Source organism: Adiantum capillus-veneris, chromosome 21, assembly GCF_014529385.1.
Source record: "Adiantum capillus-veneris isolate H3 chromosome 21, ASM1452938v2, whole genome shotgun sequence".
Taxonomy (NCBI): Eukaryota; Viridiplantae; Streptophyta; class Polypodiopsida; order Polypodiales; family Pteridaceae; genus Adiantum; species Adiantum capillus-veneris.
This window is the reverse complement of record NC_140951.1, coordinates 97,702,064-97,726,154: the sequence shown is the minus strand read 5'-3', so window position 1 is coordinate 97,726,154 and position 24,091 is coordinate 97,702,064. Positions and strand designations below refer to the sequence as shown.

Below are 24,091 nucleotides of genomic sequence, written 5' to 3'. Positions count from 1 at the left end.
TGGCATACACTTGACTTTTGCATGTGAAACATTGAAATCTTATCATTTGTAAATGGATCCTTCCATCTCAAATAAGAGCCTTACATGTGGCTTTTTCTTTTCTTTTACTTTTAGCAATGCCTCTAAAGAGAGAGGGGGTGTTCGTACAAACATTTTTCGAACCTGTGTAGAAAGGGCATACTTTTCTCAAACCTTGCCATGTGTGGCAAGAAATAGTAAGAGACACCTCTCTCTCTCTCTCTCTCTCTCTCCTCTTCAAACCTTCAAAAGGTAGGGCCATAGTCTACAGAGGCAGATGGCTTGGTTTAAGAATGTCAGCACGATCCTTCACTTTGTTTTGAACAGGACAATAGATCGAAGAACAAATCAGAAAAGCTGGTGCCTGCATTGCAAACCTTAGCACAAGTTTTGACAATCTTATTCTCTTGCAAGAGAGCTCAAAAGTTGAATACTCCAAAACACAATGATATGTCATGTTGGTCGTCGCTAAGCTTGAACAGACAGCCTTACTAGTAGTAATACAGATAAGAAGCTTTCATTAGATACAACTAAACAGGACTGTACAGCAATCCCATATGTTACAAGGTTGCGACCGAGGAAGTAACCTGCCGCTCCAGCATACTATTGCCCTCCATTGACCACAAGCTTTACTTCATACAAGTTCTCGCCTCCCGCAGCTGTAAGCACAAAGCTTTAGAGGGCATTGCTTGCGCTAGAACAACTGTTTAAATTATCATTCAAGTTCAGCCCATACCTATATCTGCCGTTATCCCGGGTCCAAAAAAGGATGCAAACTTGGCCTGTAAATTCACACAAATTAGTAAGACTTTCTTTTTTCTCCCTCCTCTGAGTTAAAGAGATTTCTGGCTATTGAATCCACAAGTTAGGCTACAAAGTGCAATTAAAGACTAATTATGCAAAGCAACAACCAAGGTCCAAGCTTAAAAGACAATCACAACCATCTAAGCAAAAGAATTCCAATTCTACCATGAAGAGTAGAGCTACTACAATTGCTTCCATGGCCCATACTATTCCTCCACCACACATAGTGACATGGTGGATACCCAAGGATCTCTCTATTGCAAAAGAGCTACCACATAGGCAACAAAAAAATTTGGCTACCAATCACCTCAAAGACAAATGCAACAATCACAAAGCTACAAGGAGATACTGACATTGAAGATATAAAAGAACCTAGGAAGATAAGGATGGTATAGAGACCAAAAGCTTCTCACTTGCACCAAGGAACATGCCACCACTATAACTGGGATGTGAGATGCTGACAAGTGCCCTTCCAGTATCCACAAGCACGATGGTACATAATAATGAATTTAGTCAGCATCACCACCACATGTTTCAGCCCCAAAATGCTTCATTCCAAAACGTTTCACCTCATAGGAAAGAGGAGACGAAACGTCACCACATAGACCAACTCCTTGCCCAAAAGGATTAAGCAGTGTGAGCCAAGAAATTAAGGGATGTTTCAGCTCAGATTTTATATGGGATGTTTCAGCACCACCCAAAACGTTTCAAGAGTTTCAAGGTTTCAAAGTTTCACCCTTGCCAAAATGTGTTTCATGCTGACCCTGCAGTGAGATAAGAAAAGCGATAAAGACACCAATGGTACTTTTCTACACAGGAGATGGAAGCAAGCCCTAGTGAATGAGAGATTGCTTTATAAAAACAGCGTCTTTATGGTACTAATGGTACTTTTCTACACAGGAGATGGCAGCAAGCCCTAGTGAATAAGAGATAGCTTTATAAAAACAGTGTCTTTCTATGATATATATGCCACACAAGAATGGCTTATTATCTCAACTTGCTAGATTAAGGAGTACGCCAATCATTACAGAAAAATGAGCAACAATTCCAGCATGTAAATAAAAGAGGCCATACAAGCAAAATCTTCAAACCAAATGCTAAAATGAAATGCTCAACATATACTTTAAGGGTTTCGACAAAATCAATTTGATGGCAGGTAACAAAACCAGACAGCTGTGCAACAAGATAAGCATCTTCGAGAATCGAAAGACAAAAACCAATGTTAATCATTTGATTTAATCTCTGCCATTTGATGTTTGTATTTTCACACTCTTGCACATACAGTTACAGGCAATTTTCCCAATCCCGTGTTTGAAGGCAGGTCTTCATCAGGTCACAGTAGCTCCTAGTGCATAAGAAAAGAAACCACCTGGAAAACTGCATCTCTACATACCTGCCGTTCCGTGAAGTCTTTTAGTTCCAGTGCCTTGGCTTCGAATACTAGCACGAGCGAATACTTTCCTTCAGTGGTAACCTGCATGAACAAGTCCTACCTCAGCATACACTAATCTGGCAAGTGCAAACACCTGCCATTTACTATGAGCTAGAGAGAACAAAAACAAAACTTTGTACAGCTCATTTATTTGTATATCAAATTCAATTCAGGGGTTAAGTAGTTGTAATGCACCTCTTCGCGAATAGCCTGCAGCACAGGAGCATTACGACGTTGAATACCTCCTCCCTACATAAGTGAAAGCAAAGTGGTAGCACATTATTACACAAAACAAGAAAAGCAATCACATGAAATCATCAGAAGTTCAAGTAGCCAGGCAAAAGTACCTACACCCTACTATCCTCTTTTACCTTCCAAGTTATAATAGGGGGAGGTACACATAACCCACAAACACACATTCAACCCACGCACGCATGCGCGCGCCCACACACACACACAACATGCACACACTCCATTCAATTTGGTTTGGATAATTATTACCGCTCCTTTTAGGCTCAAATTTGAGATTGCCTTCAACGCTTTCTGCCGATTCCTCCTTTGAATGCTCAAAGAAAGATTAGCTGATTGCCCCCTCAGCAATCACATTGACATCCTTGGGTATCAGAGGTATGCAATTGTTTGTGGCATTTGCAAAAGAAAGATGCTTGGTGGCGTGATTGTCTTACACACGCGTGGTGCTTGCAGAAAACAAAATTTCAGATGCACCGAGTCCATGCTGACGCCATTTGGAGGAGACTCATGTGCATTTGCTTTGGCTCTATCCTTCTTCTTGGGCATTTCTTTTGCGCAATTCCAATTGCCTTTCTCTCTTCTTTGGAAAGAGGTTTTAGACCTTTCAAGTGCTATCTTACCCATCTATGGATGCCACAATCTTCTTTGGGTTCATTATTGGGCATTGTAGTCGATTTGAAGTTTTAAGAATGATCTTTTGTTCCTTCAACCAACATGCGTGCGCCCACACACTCACAACCAGCAAACAAAACAAGTCCCCCCCACACTCTCGCACACGTACGACCACTCATTCACCCGAGAGCTTTCCCAATCAGGCAATACATTTCAAACATACATGATTTGCAATGTTTGAAACACTCACTGACCAATTGCAAGGGGAAGTGCCCTTGACGGTGGTTTTTGTGCCGTTGTGCTGGCGAAATTGGGTCAAAACCTTGCAATTACAGCCATGGACAGGTTTGGACAGCTTGGTAAGAGTTAGGAATAAGAATAAAGAAATACCGAAAGGGGTGTCTACATAGTGTTGTTGTCTACTTGGAAGCACTCTAGCTCCCAGGCCGTGTTTTGTTGGAAGTATAATTTCCAATCACAAGCTTATTCGTGAAGTTTCGCTGTGTTGTAAAGTTCCGAGTAAAGAATCGGGTGAAACCTAAAGTCTACCGCCTTGCGGGTAGGTTTCATCAATCTTCATACTTTGCATGATTTTGGATTGCTTATGCTAGCACCAATACTTAAAGGGTGTTTTGATGATGATGCGACATGAATTGCAGCCATTCTTGGCCCACATTGACCGTAAGGGGCGGTGGATGGTTGTTCAATGTCTTGTTCAAGAAAATATTTTGGAATTTACTTGTATATATCACAGTTATCCGGAACCAGAACGGGAACGGGAACGGGAACGAGGGCCTCCGGACAGGAACGGCCCCCTTGCCCAAAAAAGCGGAATGGGAACGGGGGCCGGAACGGTAAGTTTAAAATATGCTTAAATTAGGTTGGATTTAACCTATATGTTAGTAGAGAGCCATACACACCCATTAGTCCAAGTAGAATCCTATTTAAGCATGTTATGCAATGATTCTTCAGTCTTAAGGCTTACACGCGATTGCGCAATACACAATACATGAATTGGGATATCCTTTACAAAAGCATCTTGATTCTTCATAGAAAGAACATTAACTCAAAGTTGAAGAATAGAGTCCAGACTCCACACAAAAGCTTGAAGCAAAAAGATGATAGATCATAGATTATGAAGATGGCTTACAAGGCCAGCCACGGCGCTACAAAAAGACATGTAGAGGCTAAGAGTGCTAAATAACGATTGTAGGTCAATAGGTGACATGTCAAGACTCAATCACCCATATGGTAGTGCAATACAAAAAAGGGGCAAAGCCAGCGGCCACAAAGGAAACAAATATCAAAAACCAATGAGCAATGAGTCATGACTCATGCCTGATGTTCACCTCTGGGTAGGGACAGAAAAGCATCCCACCTCCCAATATGTAGTGGAGTCTTGGACGTCGTGAATATCATCCCAATCCTCCTGCATAGGCTCATCCTCATGTGTAGATCCTCCTACCTCTCCAAGCACCTCTGTCTTTGCCTCCATCTCCCACTGTAGAAAAGGATCTGTCACTTTGGATGCTGACTTGCAAAGCATTCTTAAGTTTGCACTGACAAAAACAAGGTCATTTGCTTTCTCCACTCCAAGTCGGTTCCTCTTTCTAGATGCAATGTGGCTATATACACTCCGCAATTGCTCCAAGCAAGAGGAGCTAACTGATTGGCTGAGAATGCGGACGACAAGTCGCTGAAGATCGGGACCATCTGAACCATTTTCTTGCCACCACAAGACGGAGGAAATCTTAGTGCGATCAATTTGGGCATCGGCTGTCCCGAATAATCCTCGCATATCCCTGTGAAATGCAAGCCGATCCTTGATTTTGCGTTGTATGTCACAATCAGGCTGAAGCTTCTTCAAGATGGTCTTCCAATGTGTGTTTACCTCCGGATCATGCTTCTGCCTGCACCCTGGAACTCTGGGTCCAACACAAAATCTGCACCATGAAGAGGTGAACTATAGGCATTCCACCTACTACTACAAAGCTCTTTGATTTGATGTGGATGTGGATGTGGCTTGGTATCGTTTTGTTATGGGTATCCATGCAGTCAAACAGCATTATGGTACATGATACATGCAACAACAAAGAGGCAAGGTGCAAGCAGATAAGGCCACCTGTCAAGAGTTAGAAAATCTTGCGGATTCTAGATTGCTTATTGTTTCCGAGCAAGAGACTTTATGTGCTACTAAAGTCTCATTGATGCATAATAACAAGCGGAAACTAGAAAAATGGAAAGTTAGATCACGGCAATATGCTCTCATGGACAAAGGCTATTCATCCAAAACAATTTTTTAGCACTTGCATCATTCGCGGCAACCTACGGCCATTAAAAGAGTTAAGGATGATTCTGGACAATGGACTACCAATAAAGTCCAATTGGCAAATTCCATGGTGGATCATTTTCAACCAGTTTTTGCAGCTCTTGTGGCTCCCTCGCAAGAGGTATTGCAAGACAGGCAATTGTTGTTGTCATATGTAAATCCTATATTGACTATGGTGGATGCAGATATACTTGAGGCTAACTTTATTGAAGTTGAACTGCATAGCAGTTTGTTACATCTTGGTCATTGGAAATCGCCTGAATGGATGCTCTTACCGTTGAGTTTTTCCTTTGTTTTTGGGAGTCCCTAAGACAACCTCTACTCTTCATGATGAATCATGCATGGAATACACAATCTTTGTCGCAATCGTGGCAAGAAGGCCTTTGAAATTGTTGCCGAAGTAAGCACTTTGTGAATCCTTTTCTCATTGGCGTTCCATTACGCTTATGCCGGTCATTTACAAATTAATGTCGAAAATGATTGCTACACGCATTAAGGATCATTTGTTTTCCAGCATACATGCCACTCAGTATAGATTCATTAATCTTGCTCATGCTTTCATCGGCATTGACTATGCAAAATATGATGAGCTTGTCATGCAGATTGATATAGAGAGAGCATTTGACACTGTTCACTGGGACTTCATTGCACAAACCATGGCAAGCTTGGGCTTTGGTTTCAAAATGCGTCGAGTGGTCTACTTTCTTTATGAACATAGTCAAATCTTCGAGTATAATTGATGGGATCTTGGCCACTCTATCAAGCAAGGATGTCCCTTAAGTGCCATGTTGTATGCTATTGCCACTCATCCTCTTTTGCTTTATTTGGACTCCTTGACGGCATCTGGTCGATTACATGGCTTGGAATTACTATCTCGCAATCATTTTGTGGCACAAGCGTATGCTTATGATTCCATGTTTTGGCCTAGAAATCAACCATATGATGTTCAATGGATCATGGATGCCTTGCACATTTATGGATTGGCTGTTGATCTTCATATTAACTTCTCAAAACCTAAACTTTAGTCATTGCATCGGATGGATTGGCGTTCTATATTATGGCCACGTGAGGTTGTGAAGCCAGATCAGCTTGTGCACCATCCTTGTGCGGCATCCTGGATACCCTTTGGCTTGGTCGGTGAACAATGCCAAACGTTTGCATCTAAATTGCTATATTGGAAATTGTCTAACTGGCCGCTACATGTACAACTCAAAATAGTGGAGTCCATCTTGATGGCATATATGCAGTTTTTTCTACCATTGTTACATTGGCCACCTCGTCATCTTCATGCTTTCATGTCTCGGATTTTGAACCATTTTTTGTCTACTTGCTCCCAGTTAGATAGTGGATACTTTCGACAGCTTGGAGAGCACATACTTTTCACACGTTTCAGCATTTTTACGTGGATTATGTATTCCTCTTCAAAACCACTCTTCGATAGTCTCTTAGATTTGCTTGTGACTCCGATGAGCTCTCCTCCCTTCATCACGAGCTCTACTTTGACTGTTTCTGATTTACCCCATTGTATGTCTATCGGTTTTCCTTGTTTTGAGGTTTCCCACTAGTAATTCAATCTGATATTACTTTTAGAAAAAAGAGTGTATGTATATAAGAAGTGGTGTTGGCCCTCAACTGCAGTTTAGTGTCAGACAAGTCTCCTTTTTCGAGTATTCTAATAGCATTGGTCGGCATATTCTATTGCAAAAATAGGGCCAGCATTGTCGACCTACAAGATGCTGGCCTATCTCATGCCTTCATGTACCTTTTTGGTCCTTCCTCTAGGATTTGCGAATCAGCCGTCGTTACTCATACTTTTGAGGTTAAGCCGTACTTTTAAATCAATACGTACTTGTACTTACCATGCGTACCTTTTGATCTTTTCCTCATATCTACGTTAAGTAAGATATCCATTGTCATGACTTGTATAGGATGATTGAACCACAAATATAAGAGCCCACAACAACCTTAACATTGAAAGATAAAAAGACACAAAAACAAGATAAAGCGAAAAAGAAAACACCCCATACTCATTTCTGTGCGATTCGATCAAGCAATAATGGCCACAATTGAGCCTATAACTTGTACACAGAGAATAGAGTGTGATAGGTCTCCATTGACGAAGATATGAGGTATCACCACTTTGGGTATAAGAGGAATCAGCCTAGTTGATACAGATGCAGCCATCTCACCAGTATCAAAGAAGAGGTATCACCGCTTTGGGTATAAGAGGAATCAGCCTAGTTGATACAGATGCAGGCATCTCACCAGTATCAAAGATGTGTCGTAAACCTGCAATAGCGGGCATCCATAATATATTCCAATACGGAAAGAAAACAGGTGAGCCAGATCATCCTCTCCTGGAAAAGAGACACTATCAATACCATGCAACGCGTCATGCATCTCAATAAGAGTGAAAGGCTTCAGAAATAGGTGACCCACAGGGAGGACATGTGACTAAGCCTCCTCTCTCGCAATGAAAATGGCACTAGTAATGAATTCTGAGCTTTAAAAAATGCACCAAAGTAATCCAAAGCAATAACAAGAACCTCATCAGGGTCGATGTTAAAAGTTCCTGCAGTACAATGGTCTCTCTAGAATGCAAGAAGAAATCCTTATTGATCCTATCTGCTTTGGTGAAGTCAACTTTCCCCTGCTGGCAATGAAGTAAAATCTCTCTAGCCTCCACTTGTCTCCCAAAAATGGAGCTTTCTGCATGAGCTTGGGAATGCATCCACTTCAAACATGCAAAACTCTGTCCCTGTGCTGCAATGCCAGTATCTGCATAGAAATACATGTTTGCAAGCCTCGGATACATGATGCAAGCCATCCTCATAGGTGAGTACATCGCGTGACCTAATAGCATGTAAGTCTTGACACAAAAATTCATCCTCCAAAACAAGAATGAGAGCCACTCGCCTCACAGTCAATGGAATGGCAAACAGGATGTGCATAGAAATAGGAGCATTATCAGAAAGGAAAGTTCCAGGCCAAATTATTATGAAATCTCCATAAGATGTAACTGAGGGCCTTTTGTCGAAACGAACCAAACTCTCCAGCAAACACCCATGTTGTTGGCGAGAACCCCATCTAAAGTAAAAAGACTGGGGAGTATGAAAAAGGGACGGTCGATGCCAAGCATCTATAGCAGAAGTCACAAACTAGAATCTGGCCCATGCATCTTCCTCCACTCTAAAAGTGGAAGTTACGATCAGCAGAATGTTTATTCTCCGATCAGTCAAGGTCTCAACATCGTTGACATCCCCACCTACAATCCACGAATCTACAGGTAATACAAAATTGCTTAAAAACAAACACATTGAGCCATACACCATGGCACTATCTCCTTCATCACATGAACGTTTAGTATACACATGCTAAGAAAGTCATGGCACTCGTTATATAGACTTACGAATGCCCAGGTAAACACTCAATCTTTCAGTATGCTCTTGGTCCTAAACTGATATGTAAAAATGCCAAGTTAGAACTTTGCAACAAGCATAATTCTCTCTCTCATCAAAGATTAATATTTCAAACATCTCTCTTTCTTTTTTGACACTTTAGCCACAGTGTATAACACAACAAAGATAAACCATCTTGCAAGCTGCAAGTTGAACAAAGAAAGTTACGTCGACCTACTTGACCATATCGAAAGATCCTTTTCAAAGCTTCATCCAAATGTTGTTCATCACCGTAACGGAACCTCGTCACATCACTCTTTACCTGAAAACACACAAAGTGACCCAAGATGTCATGATTGTTTCAACAAAATATAGGCCCAAAACCAAAACAACAGTAAGTACTAAGAATGCTATGAGCCTGCCAGTAAAGTACCCAAACCATGAACCAATCACCCTCGACTTCGCAAGCAGGCTGAAAGGTCAACTTAATGAAAATTGACCTTACGATTCGAGGCAAACCTTAACACATATTAACAACCAGCCTATGGCCACAGCAAAAGGAAATACTTATCACATCAAGGGTACACCTTTGCCAGCCTAGTTGCTGAGATGCTTATGGGATCTTGCGGTAGATGCTTGGATCTGCGAGGCTAAGGGCTGGAGACTGAAAATGCTAGGGTTGATCTGACATGGAACTGCAATCTGGAGATAAGGCTAGGGCTGAAAGCTGAAAACGCTCGCTGATCTGAGGCTGAATATGAAAACGCTAAATCTGCAACTTCTGAAAAATGCTAGGGCTGAAGACTGACGGCGTTGCGAATCTGCTACTGATGGCTGGAAACGCTGATGCAAAAACGCCATGGATGTAGATGGTACTGCGGGTACTGGTACTGAGGGTACTGACCTATGTTGGAGAAGTGACCACTTATGTAGGAAATTAAAGTTGGGTCGAGCAATGCCAGATTGAACCCCATGACCTCTAAAAATGATGCTAAAATGTCACTTATTAATAAATTGATGAACTACTAAGAGGTGCTTTGTATGCAGTTATTACCTAGGCTTGGTACTAATGCAACTGTATGGGAAAACTCCCCAGAGCCTACACCTAGCAGACACTGGCTATGCTAATGTGCAATCAAAGGGTATGCAAATAATCTAGAGTGCCTGGACATGCAAGTCCTGCCTACAGGTTCACAAGGGTTCCAAAACACTTCCTAGGCTGTCCTAAACCCTAGCAATAGGAGTTAGATTGTCCACATGCACATAGGGTTAGATGTGCATAGCTACCCTCTTATTTTCAGCAACTATATGTATAGCTTCGTGATCCCTCTCTAGAGCCGTTCTTTCCTTTTTTATTTAATGATTAATCTCTTTTTTTAGGATATTTTATTGTGTGCACTAAGAACTGTTAAAAAGATTGTAGCTACAGGAACTGCCATCAGGAACGGACAACTCTGATGTGTCATTTGATGGGTGACGGTAAACATCTCGAAGGAGTTTCTGTAAGTTCGGTGGAAAGGGCCGGGTTACGAGTGCCTTTAATGCGTCACATGATGGGTGACGGGTGCATCAGTAAGGGGGCATCCCATAGGCTAAGGAGGAAATCCGAACAAAGTAAGAAAATACGCGTAAGAACGCAAGCACAAGAATAAAGATGGGTTCAATGAAGCTTTTTACGAAAAGCAGGAACAGTTGCGGGAGGACAAATGTTTTCCCGCGAGGAGTCTGTGTTTGCATTGCATCTGTGTCGTGTCCTGCACTCGGGGACACCTGGAATGTGTTCGTATAGCATTGTTTTCACTAACTAAGTGAGTTTTTAAAGTTTGAACAGGTTCACACTTTATTTTATTAAAGTGGCCGGTCACTTTTAAGTGACCAGGCTTTTATTAATAAAATAAAGCAAGCAAGGCCATTAAAAAAAAAGCCGGTGCTAAAACCTACGCAGGGGGGCTGAATTGCGATCTCTCTCTCTCTCCTCTCTCTAAAAACGCGATTTTCTCTCTCCTCTCTCTAGAAAACGCGATTTTCTCTCTCCTCTCTCTAGGAGCGCCAAGCTCTGCTTTTGGACCCCTATTCCTGCCGGGTGTCATACCCTATAAAAAGGGTAGCCAGTGTTTCAGTTTGGAGGAGCCGGAAGCAGCAGGAAGTGCAAGCGCTGGGATTATGGAGCAAAGACTGGCGACGGAATTTGCAAGTCCTCGCGTGACGACTGAGTACGGAGGTTGATTCTCCGAGCAAGGAGCGACAGGTATAAGGTGTTGATACGCATTGAGAATTGCTGCTTTGTGTGGTTTGTTTTGCAGGAATCTCCCGTCTTACGGTAAGGCCCTTCATGGGAAGTACGGCTTCACGCCTAAGTCCCTTACGGGAAGGAACGGCCTTGTGCCCAAGCCCTTTACGGGAAAGCACGACCTTTGGGTCTAAGGTTACAGAACAGAGGGGTTTCCTCGGGTTCTCGTGCTTGTATAAGAATTCTCCCTGAATAAAAGAATACTCTTAACGGGGGGGGGGACCATCCCATCTTCTGGTCCCCAATACTGTGTCGATCTTCTCCCTTCTCTCATGTTTGCAAAGTATTATAATTTTCAGATTTTCTAAGTGCTCGTGTACGCTCCCGTTTTGTGACAGTGGTATCAGAGCTCGGACTCCTCTCTTTCTTTGCAAAGAAGGACGATTTCGGGAAGAACGGGAAGAACCATGTCGCGCCAAGGGAGAAGCGTTGAAGAGGAGCTTCAACAAGTGCAAGCTCAGCTTGCGGATTTGCAACAAATCTTACTGTTGCCAGACGTCCAAAAGCTCTTGGGCGGAATGAAGAAAACGAATGGAACTGATGCAGCCAACCACAGGAGGCAAGAGAAGAAGAACGTGCCGAAGTGCACAAAGGATCTTCAGATCGGAATGAACGGCCTACTTCAAGGAAAGGCCAAGAAAAAGCGCTCTCTCTGCTAGACGAGAGCAAGGACATCTCTATCTCATCTCCATCTTGTTCTCCTGATTATACTTCTACTTCTCGATCATCTCGACAGAAGAAGGAAGCCGCTACTACTACTACCCTACATCAACCTAAAGATAAGCCTCGATTCAAGAAGCATGGTCGCAAGTCTCAACATCGCATGAGAGTCTTCAAATCAGGCGACAAGGACATCAAGTTCGAAACCTACAACGGACGGAGAGACATCTCCAAAGCACTGTCCTTCATCAGGCAGTTTGAAGTTGCCTTTACCAATGGGCACTTCACAGAAAGATCCAAATCACGCCGTGGGGATGCACCTCAAGGAAACGGCAAGTAATTGGTGGTTAGCCAAGATTCTGGAAGGTTCTCAGGCCAGAACTTGGGAGAGCTTCAAATCTGAATTTTATGAACAATTTCTTCCACCTGACTTCGAGCAGGACATACGGAAGGAATGGGACTGGCTTGCCCAGAAGGAACATGAAAGAGTAACGACTTATGTGGACAAGTATTGGTCGGTTCTTCTGAAGGTCACTCCCTTCATGAAGATTGCCGACGAGGAAAAGGAACGAAAGTTCGAAGCGGGTCTCCAACCGCAGCTTCGAAAGAGTATGAAAGTGTATCCGCATGACACTCTTCAGAGGATGATGGAGTCAGCAATCATTGCTGAGGATTTGCACTCAACTGGGACACCCAGAAAAATGGAGCATAGCACTTACCGTGCAAGACAAAGAGGGGTCTACGATGATCATGGGGGCCAAGGAAGAAAACGTCCTCCATCTAGGGACGATGATCATTCTAAGAAGCCAGAGGGCACTGGCAAGCGAACTAAGTATCTTTCTCCTACTCAACTTCAAACTTTCAGAGAGGAAGGAAGATGCTTCTACTGTGGCGCGCTAAAGCAGCAACGGCAAGAACAAGCCTCTACAAGGCAAGAGAAAGCAAGGAAGGAACCCGCACCGCCAAGCTCGAACTCAATTCCAGATGTTCAAGGAAACACAGAAACGGAGAAAGGGAAGCGTTGACTTCTGAAGGGCTGGGGGTCTTTGAACAACCAGCGAGTACTGATTCTTTATGATCCACGATCCACGGATAACTTCATCTCCCTGGATACTCCGGAACGTTTGTGCCTCACACCGGCTCAGCTTGGCACACCGGTTACATCCGGATTGGCATTCGAGGGGTTGACAACCAATGCAACTCCCGTGCAAGGACAACTCAATCTTCGGATTGGCAAGTACTCTCTCTCTAGTCTGGAAATTAAGCGTCTTCAAGTACAAAGATTATTTCACGGAAACACTTTTTGATGAACTCCCTCCGGTACGCCCGGAAGATCACCGCATAGATCTCATACCGAGTAGCTCGCCTCCCCATCAACCCCCTTATCGGGTAAGTCTTGCTCAGCAACAGGAAATTCTAAAGCAAGTCAACGAGCTTCTAGAGAAAGGGTTAGTACGGCCAAGTGCTTCACCCTACTGCTCTCCAGTTCTACTAGTGCAAAAGAAAGATGGCACGTTTTGAATGTGCATAGACTATAGGTCTTTAAACAAGATCACGATCAAGAATCACTTTCCGATCCCTCGGATTGATGATATACTTGATAAGTTGTAGGGTGCAAGTGTCTTTAGTCGCATAGACTTAAAGAGTGGGTATCATCAGATATGGATCGCCCCTGAGGATGTCCATAAGACTGCTTTCCGCACAACCTTTGGACTATATGAATTTTTGGTAATGCCTTTCGGCTTGACCAATGCTCCTGCAACGTTCAATCGCATGATGGACCGCATTTTCAGCCCATATCGAGCTTTTACGGGAGTATTCTTTGATGACATACTCATCTTCTCTAAGTCAGAAGAGGAACATCGGAAGCACTTGGACTTAGAGTTTCAAGAATTGCGAAAGCATGAGTTGCATGTGAATGCAAAGAAGAGCGAGTTTTTCCTCTCAGAGATACACTATCTCGGCCATATAGTCTCTCACAATCAAGTGAGTATGGATCCTACCAAGATCCGAGTAGTAGAAGACTGGCCTATTCCCACTACGGTACATGATGTACGTAGTTTCCTGGGATTATGTTCGTATTATCGAAGGTTTGTCCGAGGATTTGCTCATGTAGCAGGACCACTTCATGACTTGACAAAGAAGAAGATTCCTTTCAGATGGGGATCGAGACAACAAGGAGCTTTTGATCGGCTCAAGTACTTGCTAAGCCATGGACCTATTTTGATAGTGCCCGACTTAAGGAAACCATTTGAGGTTCACTGCAATGCTTCAGGCGATTGCATTGGAGCAGTGTTAAACCAAGAAGGCCATGCAATGGCCTACGAAAGCAGAAGGCGTAAGGATGCGGAGTTGCATGCATCAATCTACGAAAAGTAACTCACGGCTGTGATTCACGCCTTATCCAACTGGAAGTACTATCTTCTAGGAGCGGATTTTGTGATCAAGACTGATCACCAGAGTTTGCGGTATTTTCTTACGCAAAGGAAACTATCTGAGAAGCAGATGAGGTGGGCAAACTTTTTGTCTATGTTTCACTTCCAGATCCTTCACACGGTTGGGAGTAAGAATGTAGTCGCGGACACATTGTCTAGGCGGCCAAGGGTGAACGCTATCACTTCGGTGTATCACCAAGAATTAGAAGCACTACCAGATTTGTATCCGAATGATCCAGATTTCTCCACCATTTGGGGAAAGCTACATCGTGGAGAGAATGAGTTTCCCTATTCCATTCGGGACGGTTATCTCTACCACCATCAGGCCATGTGTGGCGGAACCATTAAGAAAGAAGATCATGGATGAAGCACACGCTTCGCCTTATGCGGGTCATCGGGGTATTCTCCCTACAACCTTAGCAATGGAAAGATATTTCTTTTGGCCTAGCCTTAAAGCAGACATTGATAAGTATGTCAGGGGATGTTTGGTTTGCCAAAAAGTGAAGTATGATCGGCATAAGACGCCTTGGTTGCTACAACCTTTGCCTGTGCCTAATGAACCAAGTATTGCCATGGACTTCATCATGGACCTCCCTAGAACTCAGACTGGAAATGACGCGATCTCGACCATTGTGGACAGGTTTAGCAAGCAAGCACACTTTATACCAGTCAAGAAAACGATCAAAGCAGATCATATGGCTAGGGTCTTCCTGGCACAGATCTTTAAGCATCATGGAATGCCTAAGTCAATTGTGAGTGATCGAGATCCTCGCATGACAGGAAATTTTTGGCGTGCCTTTGATGGATAATCTTGGTACAAAGCTGAATTTTTCATCTGCCTACCATCCTCAAATGGACGGGCAAAGTGAGATAGCAATTCCACAGTATTGGATATGTTAAAAGCTTATGTGTCAAACCGGCAATCTGACTAGGAGAAATATTTGGCTCTTGTCGAGTATGTGTATAACAATACCATACACTCATCGACGGGGAAAGCACCTTTTGAGATTCTTTATGGTAAGCCTTTGCTTCCACCCATCCTTTTAACTAAGGATAAGATCTTTGCAACAGATGAATTTGTTCGGGATTTGGACACCGCCTACGGGCAAGTTAGGAGAGCTATTCTACGCTCTCAAGAAAAGCATAAGAAAGCTGCAGACAAGCACAGGAGGAATCTAGACTTCACAGTCGGACAGATAGTCTTACTCAAGTTTGAGAAGGCAAGACTTAAGAAACAAGCGTCTCATAAGGGGAAGGTGGTAAAACTTTCTACCCGTTATTATGGGCCGTTTAAGATCACTGAGCGAGTGAATGATGTCACTTTCCGATTAGAGCTACCGCTTAATTGGAAGATCCATAATGCTTTCCATATAAGTTTACTCCGGCCGTATGTGGGACCACCTCCGAGCCAACCTAGTGCTGAGGAACCTCCTGAGGTTGAGGAAACAGAAGAAATACTCCAACCGGAGCAGATAGTAAGTCATCAGGAGCGGTCTCTCAAATTCGGAAAGATAACACGGAAGTATTTGGTTAAGTTTAAGAACTATTCGAATCTAGATGCTCAGTGGATGACGCAAGAGGAATTGGCAGCTTATCCCGAGATACTGGAGGTATATGTCCAAGCACTACAATTGAGGTCAACTGTTTAGAAGCCAGAGGAATGTTGCTAATTGGACTATTTCCTTATTTTTAATGATTAATCTCTTTTTTTAGGATATTTTATTGTGTGCACTAAGAACTGTTAAAAAGATTGTAGCTACAGGAACTGCCATTAGGAACGGACAACTCTGATGTGTCATTTGATGGGTGACGGTAAACATCACGAAGGAGTTTCCGTAAGTTCGATGGAAAGGGCCGGGTTACGAGTGCCAGAGGAATGTTGCTAATTGGACTATTTCCTTATTTTTAATGATTAATCTCTTTTTTTAGGATATTTTATTGTGTGCACTAAGAACTGTTAAAAAGATTGTAGCTACAGGAACTGCCATTAGGAACGGACAACTCTGATGTGTCATTTGATGGGTGACGGTAAACATCACGAAGGAGTTTCCGTAAGTTCGATGGAAAGGGCCGGGTTACGAGTGCCTCTAATGCGTCACATGATGGGTGACGGGTGCATCAGTAAGGGGGCATCCCATAGGCTAAGGAGGAAATCCGAACTGAGTAAGAAAATACGCGTAAGAACGCAAGCACAAGAATAAAGATGGGTTCAATGAAGCTTTTTTCGAAAAGCAGGAACAGTCGCGGGAGGACAGATGTTTTCCCGCGAGGAGTCTGTGTTTGCATTGCATCTGTGTCGTGTCCTGCACCCGGGGACGCCTGGAATGTGTTCGTATAGCATTGTTTTCACTAACTAAGTGAGTTTTTAAAGTTTGAGCAGGTTGACACTTTATTTTATTAAAGTGGCCGGTCACTTTTAAGTGACCAAGCTTTTATTAATAAAATAAACCAAGCAAGGCCATTAAAAAAAAAGCCGGCGCTAAAACCTACGCAGGGGGGCTGAATTGCGATTTCTCTTTCTCTCTCCTCTCTCTAAAAAACGCGATTTTCTCTCTCCTCTATCTAGAAAACGCAATTTTCTCTCTCCTCTCTCTAGGAGCACCAAGCTCTGCTTTTGGACCCCTATTCCTACCGGGTGTCAGACCCTATGAAAAGGGTAACCAGCGTCTCAGTTTGGAGGAGCCGGAAGCAGCAGGAAGTGCAAGCGCTGGGATTCTGGAGCAGAGACTAGCGACGGAATTTGCAAGTGCTCGCGTGACGACTGAGTACGGAGGTTGATTCTCCGAGCAAGGAGCGACACATATAAGGTGTTGATACGCATTGAGAATTGCTGCTTTGTGTGGTTTGTTTTGCATGAATCTCCCGTCTTACGAGAAGGCCCTTCACGGGAAGTACGGCTTCACGCCTAAGTCCCTTACGGGAAAGTACGGCTTCACGCCTAAGTCCCTTACAGGAAAGTACGGCTTCGCGCCTAAGTCCCTTACGGGAAGGAACGGCCTTGTGCCCAAGCCCTTTACGGGAAAGCACGACCTTCGGGTCTAAGGTTACAGAACGGAGGGGTTTCCTCGGGTTCTCGTGCTCGTATAAGAATTCTCCCTGAATAAAAGAATACTCTTAACGGGGGGGGGGGGGACCAGCCGATGGGGGGACCAGCCCATCTTCTCGTCCCCAATATTGTGTCGATCTTCTCCCTTCTCTCATGTTTGCAAAGTATTATAATTTTCAGATTTTCTAAGTGCTCGTGTACGCTCCCGTTTTGTGACAGAAACGGTCCTTCTGGTGTAGCGACTTCTTCTCCAATTCCATTCTCATCACCTTCGCGCAAAGTATCCATCCCGCTTCTTGTGATGACCATGCACTGAGTACTTGGATACTTGCGGATTCTTGAGGGAACTAGGGTACTTGGGGTTCTGGGGGGTACTTGGGTACTCGGATACTTGGGAGGCATGTGTAAAAGGATACACGAATGCTAATTATGCAAGGAATGTGGACAATAGAAGGTCGTGGCTATGTTTTCACATTTTATGAGGGTGCAATATCATGGAGATCTCGTTTGCAAGATTGCATTGCTCAATCAACCATTGAGGTAGAATATGTAGCCGCCTCCAAAGCTTGCAAAAAAGCTAGTTGACTTGCTCGTCTAGTGGGAGATTTGGGCGTTAATGCTAAGATTCCGATATTGCATTGTGACAATCAAAGTGCTAACTAGCACGAAATCCTGTGTTTTCATGTGAAGACAATGCACATTGAGATGGAGTATCATATCATTCGGGAGATGCTTTAGGACACATGCATCCAGCTTGCCAAGGTGCACACACATGACAACCCTACTGACCTTCTCACAAAGGGTTTACCTCCTGAGTGTTTTGCATAATGTCGTGACTTGATGGGTATTAGGTAGAGCGGCCTTTAAGTGGGAGGTTGTTGGGGACATAGTTACCCGGAACGGGAATGGGAGGATCCGGAATGGGACGGGAACGGGGAGGAGAAGGGGGGACCGGAACGGGAACCATGGCCGGAACAGTCAACTAAAGTAATGCTTGAATTACCTCCATTCAGCTTAGTCCCAAATCAGCTCCTAAACAACCCCAAACCTGCCCGCAAATTGCCCCAAACATGTCCCCCAAACAGCCCCAAATCTGCCCCCATTCCCCCTCCTTGCGGAACACCGTTCCGGTTACATAATGTTCCGAAACAGTGTTCCATTCCCGACTCCATTTTGGAAACGGGACTCGTCCGGAACGCCGTTTCGGAACGTTTGGGCTGCGTTCCGTCCATTCCCTGTTACACTAGTTGGGGATCCATTAGGCCAATACCATCACAGACTAACCAAAACACCAAAACACATCTCTCTCTCTCTCTCTCTCTCTCTCTCTCTCTCTCTCTCTCTCTCTCTCTCTCTCACCAATCTCTCAGCCCTTGCATCCCTTCCGTATTCCGCTCTCATCAACATGATGGTGATTCCATGCTGAAATTTCAACCTATACACTTGTAATTCTGGAGAAATAGATATATTTATGTACAAGGGCCCGGCCATTCCGGGTTAGCGGTGTGTCACTCTAAATCTCCTCTCACTATCTCTCTAATCTGTCTCTCAGTCTTTCAAGTTATCTGCATCTCTACGCATCTATAATGCTATATCTCTACATATATGTCCCTCTCTCTCTCTCTCTCTCTCTCTCTCTCTCTCTCTCTCTCTCTCTCTCTCAAAAGACCTATTATCCAAGAAAAAAATGGTATAACCTTTCTATCACCCAAGTGTAGTAAATTGGTTATGCCATTTCCTTCTTCAATAACAGGTCTTGGGTTCAACTCCTCGTCGGCTAGATCTTTAAGGTCTCTTGGGATAGTTTCCTACGACGTTAAAACTCTCTTCTTCTTAGGGGTGTGTGTGGGTGTGGGTGTGTGTGTGTGCGCGCTAATAAAAAGAGGAAAATGGTATAACCTTTCTATCACCCAAGTGTGGTAGATTGGTTATGCCATTTCCTTCTTGAATAACAGGCCTTGAGTTCAACTCCTCGTTGGCTAGATCTTTAAGGTCTCTTGGGATAGTTTCCCACGACGTTAAAACTCTCTTTCTCGGGTGTGGGTGTGGGTGTGTGTGCTAATAAAAAGAGGAAAAAGGTATAACCTTTCTATCACCCAAGTATGGTAGATTGGTTATGCCATTTCCCTCTTGAATAACAGGTCTTGAGTTCAACTCCTCGTCTGCTAGATCTTTAAGGTCTCTTGGGATAGTTTCCTACGACGTTAAAACTCTCTTCTTCTCGGGTGAGGGTGTGTGCGCTAATAAAAAGAGGAAAATGGTATAACCTTTCTATCACCCAAGTGTGGTAGATTGGTTATGCCATTTCCCTCTTGAATAAGAGGTCTTGAGTTCAACTCCTCGTCGGCTAGATCTTTAAGGTCTCTTGGGATAGTTTCCTACAACATTAAAACTCTCTTCTTCTCGGGTGTGGGTGTGTGCTAATAAAAAGAGGAAAATGGTATAACCTTTCTATCACCCAAGTGTGGTAGATTGTTTATGCCATTTCCCTCTTGAATAACAGGTCTTGAGTTCAACTCCTCGTCCGCTAGATCTTTAAGGTCTCTTGGGATAGTTTCCTACGACGTTAAAACTCTCTTCTTCTTCTTCTTCTTCTTCTTCTTCTCTCTCTCTCTCTCTCTCTCTCTCTCTCTCTCTCTCTCTCTCTCTCTCTCTCTCTCTCTCTCTCTCTCTCTCTCTCTAACCGAAGATTGGTATTGATCCTATGTGCAAAGTGTTCATCGGCAGTAATAAAGCCTGTGGTGTGTCAAAGGCGAGTTTCAATGGTACAAAAATGTGCTTTGCTAGATTGGGCCTAGCTACATACTACATTTTCTTAAAAGTTTGTTTCCTTTCTTTTTATCTTTAGATTTCTCATTTTATAAACTACACAAGTTCTTTAAGATTAGTTTGAGGCTTTAATTAGTCATTTAGAAACAAAACATGTATCAGACAGCAGAAGTGTGAGCAGGCAGTACTCAGAATCCAGCACAGAAAGAAAATTGTCACCAACTGTCATCGAGATGGTAATATGAATTAAAGAAAGCAGGATACCTGCTTCAAAGTGGGCGTTGCTTGGGCTTCTTGTAAAGCCAAAGCATCAGCATATGTTGTGCAAGGCACAGGTTTTAGCTCTGCATACTGTATAATTATCATGAAAATGAATCTGAATCAGGAATAAGTTTGTTGGCATGATGACTGCAGCTGTAACAAGCCCAAACTCGAAGACAAGTAACAATTTAGCATGTAACGAGCTCATGATCTTTTCGGAAGAATGGTAAAGAACAAACAACCGATGTTGCAAGATGTCAAACCTTGATTGAGCATTATATGCAAGGCAATATGAGTGAGACAATTAGGCAAGCACAAATCACACATACAAACACTCAAGCAATAACACAGTACCAGATGTATCCACCTTGAGAGCCATGCCAATAACTGCGAGCGGAAATCCATATGTTAGCATTATAGCCGACCATTCAGCTCCCGGAAGAACAGTGAAGTATGCGCCAAAACCATACCTATAAGATGTGAAGAAAAGGTAAGCTGTTTATGACAACCTTGTAGCTATACTGTTGATTGAAGGTACTTACGAGAGTAGCACAAGCCCAGCACTGAGTCCAATTGTGCCTAAGGATGTCTGTACTCAGACAAGAAAGACCAATCCTGATTAGAGTGCAAAAACGACTTACTTAAAAAACTATGTAGACATGGGTTTTAAACAGCTGCTAAATTTTCCTGCGATTTTAAGAGGCTAGATACACCTGCTAAAGGTGTGACCTAATATGCTATCTATGACATATCATCTACCAAACCCATCAAGTTTATGACTTTATACCAAATTATGCACTACATAAGAAGAAATACCTTGGTAAAAGGCTGGAAAAAATACGTATGAAAGCATCAAACATAATGCACAGTCATTACAACATTTCAAGATTTCTGTACATGAAAGCAACTGCACATGAAAGGAACACAAAATAGAGAGAGAGAGAGAGAGAGAGAGAGAGAGAGAGAGAGAGAGAGAGAGAGAGAGAGAGAGAGAGAGAGAGAGAGAGCTGAAGCAATAGATTGCAGAGAACACAATCACGTACATATTATGATCCCAACATGGAAACCTGAGGCCAGGCACAGAAGAAATAGCTAGAACAAAATATATGATCCTATACCCAATAAAACAGGTGCCCAAATCATAAATAGGCCTACAGAACTGATAAAGACTAAAAATGCATGTGCAGAAAGTAGCATAACAAGAAGCAATGCAATACCGTTCGCTGATGACACAATCTCCGACACATTAGACAATATGGCATGTGTTCACACTAACAATACCAGCCTCTGAACTGTCATCACAAGAATAAACATAATGTCTGTGTGCGAACCATAACCTCTAAGGAGCGCCACATGTGCAATCTCCCCATACTACAAAAAAAAAGATCTCTGCAAACATTTGACACTGTTCCTAGACAAATGATGATCAGCATAATACCGTGCCATAAGGCCAATAGTGATGAGCATCCACTCTGTTGTCTAGTATAATGTATAATAGATTGGGCTCAAAAACCCTCATATTACAATGCATCAATCACCAGATGCTTCTTGAAAAGAGTAAAAACCAAGCCTGAAGCATCACAAGTAAAAATATCAACATGTGCTGGCTTTATAGCAAACAGTCATGCTGAATGCGGAGGATAAACATGAAGGTAGCCTTTGCAAAATATAATCCGCCACATCAATAAGATATTCAAGCATGTATGAATAACAAGGCACAGTATACAGAGGGGGAAAATATGCCACACTAATTGACACGGCAGCAGCAGACGACTACGACCTATCCTTTGAGGATCTCAATATTGATCAAGAGCCAAGAAAAGTAGATGAGGTCGCATAGCAGTGTCGCTGCAATGAGTCAACTGTGCACACATGCAGCCAAAGTAACAATGTCAATGACAGAGTGGTTGTAAACTGCTAAACAGAAGGATTTGCGAGCACCAGAAGAATTCTCAGAGCCATATGTGGTCGTTTAGCTTTAACAAGTAAAATGGATGGCATTGCGCACCTTAAAAATGGAAAATTGCGTGTCAGGAACGACCTCCTTTGAAACAGGCGAGCTACTAGTCTCCAGCTGGCTTGTGGCGCGCACACAGATAGCAAGACGGAGCCGGAGGAGCCGTGTTGATGAACGCGCGGTGATGGTAAGTGTCTCGATGAAAGAGCTTCGTAAACCTGACGGACGCTCTAGCTTAGGTGCGAGGCAAGCGGCTGCTATCGGTCTCCTGAGGTGAGCCGCCGCGTGTGTGACGATTCGGCAGGGAGAGCTACCGCTGCTGCCTGCCACACACGAGCTCGCCATCGCTTCACTCTCCACTATCTTCTCTCTCTCTCTCTCTCTCTCCAAAATTTCTTACAGTTTGGCTGTGATTCAGTGATTAGGCCGATATCCACGTCAACCTATTTTAACTAGTCTAGCTTGGTGGGCCTTTGCTAATCTGATAGATTTTGGAGCGTAGCTGGTTACTTGGTCAGTTTGTTGTGATTGTTGTCGCCTTGGGTTTTGTTGTGGTGACACAAGAAAAGAGCTACTAAAGAGGGTAATTAAATCAAGCAAAAGGGTTGCAACTTAACTTATTTTGGTAGTTGTTTGCACATTGCACCATTTCACCTAGTAATATGAACCATTTAGTCTATAAATCATGTAACCATCTTTGAGACGCCCATCTTATTCTCAGTCAAGCGTAGTCAATTTTTCTTTATTTCAATATATAGGTTGAATTACCAAACTCTGAGAAAAGAAATGCATGTCTATGTAATATATAGATACTGTGATCGAAATTGAGGATACACTCGTGAGGAAAACATATGGCTAAATTAAACTTAAGGAAGCTTTGACGAACTCAAAAATATAAAAAGCATAAGCAGACTATAAAAAATAAACTACACTACCGACCTGATAATCGTGTACGAATGTCATCCAATTGTGCAAGCTGACGGACAATGTTTGAGTCAAGCTTAAAAAACACAATATGAATAGTTAAACATATCGTCTTGCAATGAAACGTCACAAACTGAAACTGCAAAGTATACAGTGCATGTCATGCAGAGGTGCCATACAAAAGTATGGTGGAGAGCTGGCACTGTAGTCTCTCCAAAAATTATAAAAAACGAAAGCCGTGCCCTGTCTCGTAGCGTTTATGTGTTGTGCCAAGCAAATGCATAGTCATGGGGTGCTAGATACAGATAACGAACCTTGTAGTGTTGTCGAGTGGAAGTCGCGCTTGTGCAATTGAAACGTTTAGTGTTGTGAATATATGTCCTCCCTATCAAACACAAATCACACGTTAAGACAAAAAGAAAAGATGTAGGATATAGATTAAACTTAAAGAGAAGCAGAGCTAACTTTATGTTCTACATCATAGACGTATTGGACTCCTACGTAGTGCTAAATTGCATCCTAAAACCAATGAGCCAGAGCTTTGTGGCCCATGTCCTTGTTGGGCATATCCCACAATCGATGCATTTCAAGAGACGACATTTCAGACATACATGTCAACCAAGGTAGTGTCATATTCCTTCAAGGCAGCACACCGCTACTTCACACTAGACTCCTGCGCACTAGACTCAATTTGACAGCCTCCTCGCAACCCATAATCGCGAGAGCTACTTAGAAAGATAGGGTTCGGTTGAGCCTTTGCTCCACCATGAAAGTCTGTAAGTCACCATGACAACTCTTGTGAAGACGAGACGAGACCCTGCAAAAGGGGAAAGATAGTAGTATTTCCTTTTTTCAACGATAATTGGGCTAATGGTGCTTTTTTTTTTTGGGAGGGCTGTAAGGA

At 43.1% G+C, this 24,091-nt stretch overlaps 1 protein-coding gene across 1 annotated transcript; it reads right to left on the bottom strand.

Moving 5' to 3' along the window:
• Positions 1–364: 364 nt before the first annotated feature.
• APE1 (acclimation of photosynthesis to environment) lies at positions 365–22,673 on the bottom strand. The gene is made up of 9 exons (XM_086494021.1): positions 22,315–22,673; positions 20,849–20,895; positions 20,674–20,776; positions 20,310–20,396; positions 9,084–9,167; positions 2,450–2,503; positions 2,216–2,296; positions 755–800; positions 365–677 (listed from the first exon to the last, which is right to left on the bottom strand). Exons 1-9 carry the CDS (start codon positions 22,606–22,608, stop codon positions 622–624), a joined length of 852 nt encoding a protein of 283 aa, XP_086350147.1. The 5' UTR covers positions 22,609–22,673; the 3' UTR covers positions 365–621.
• Positions 22,674–24,091: the final 1,418 nt, after the last annotated feature.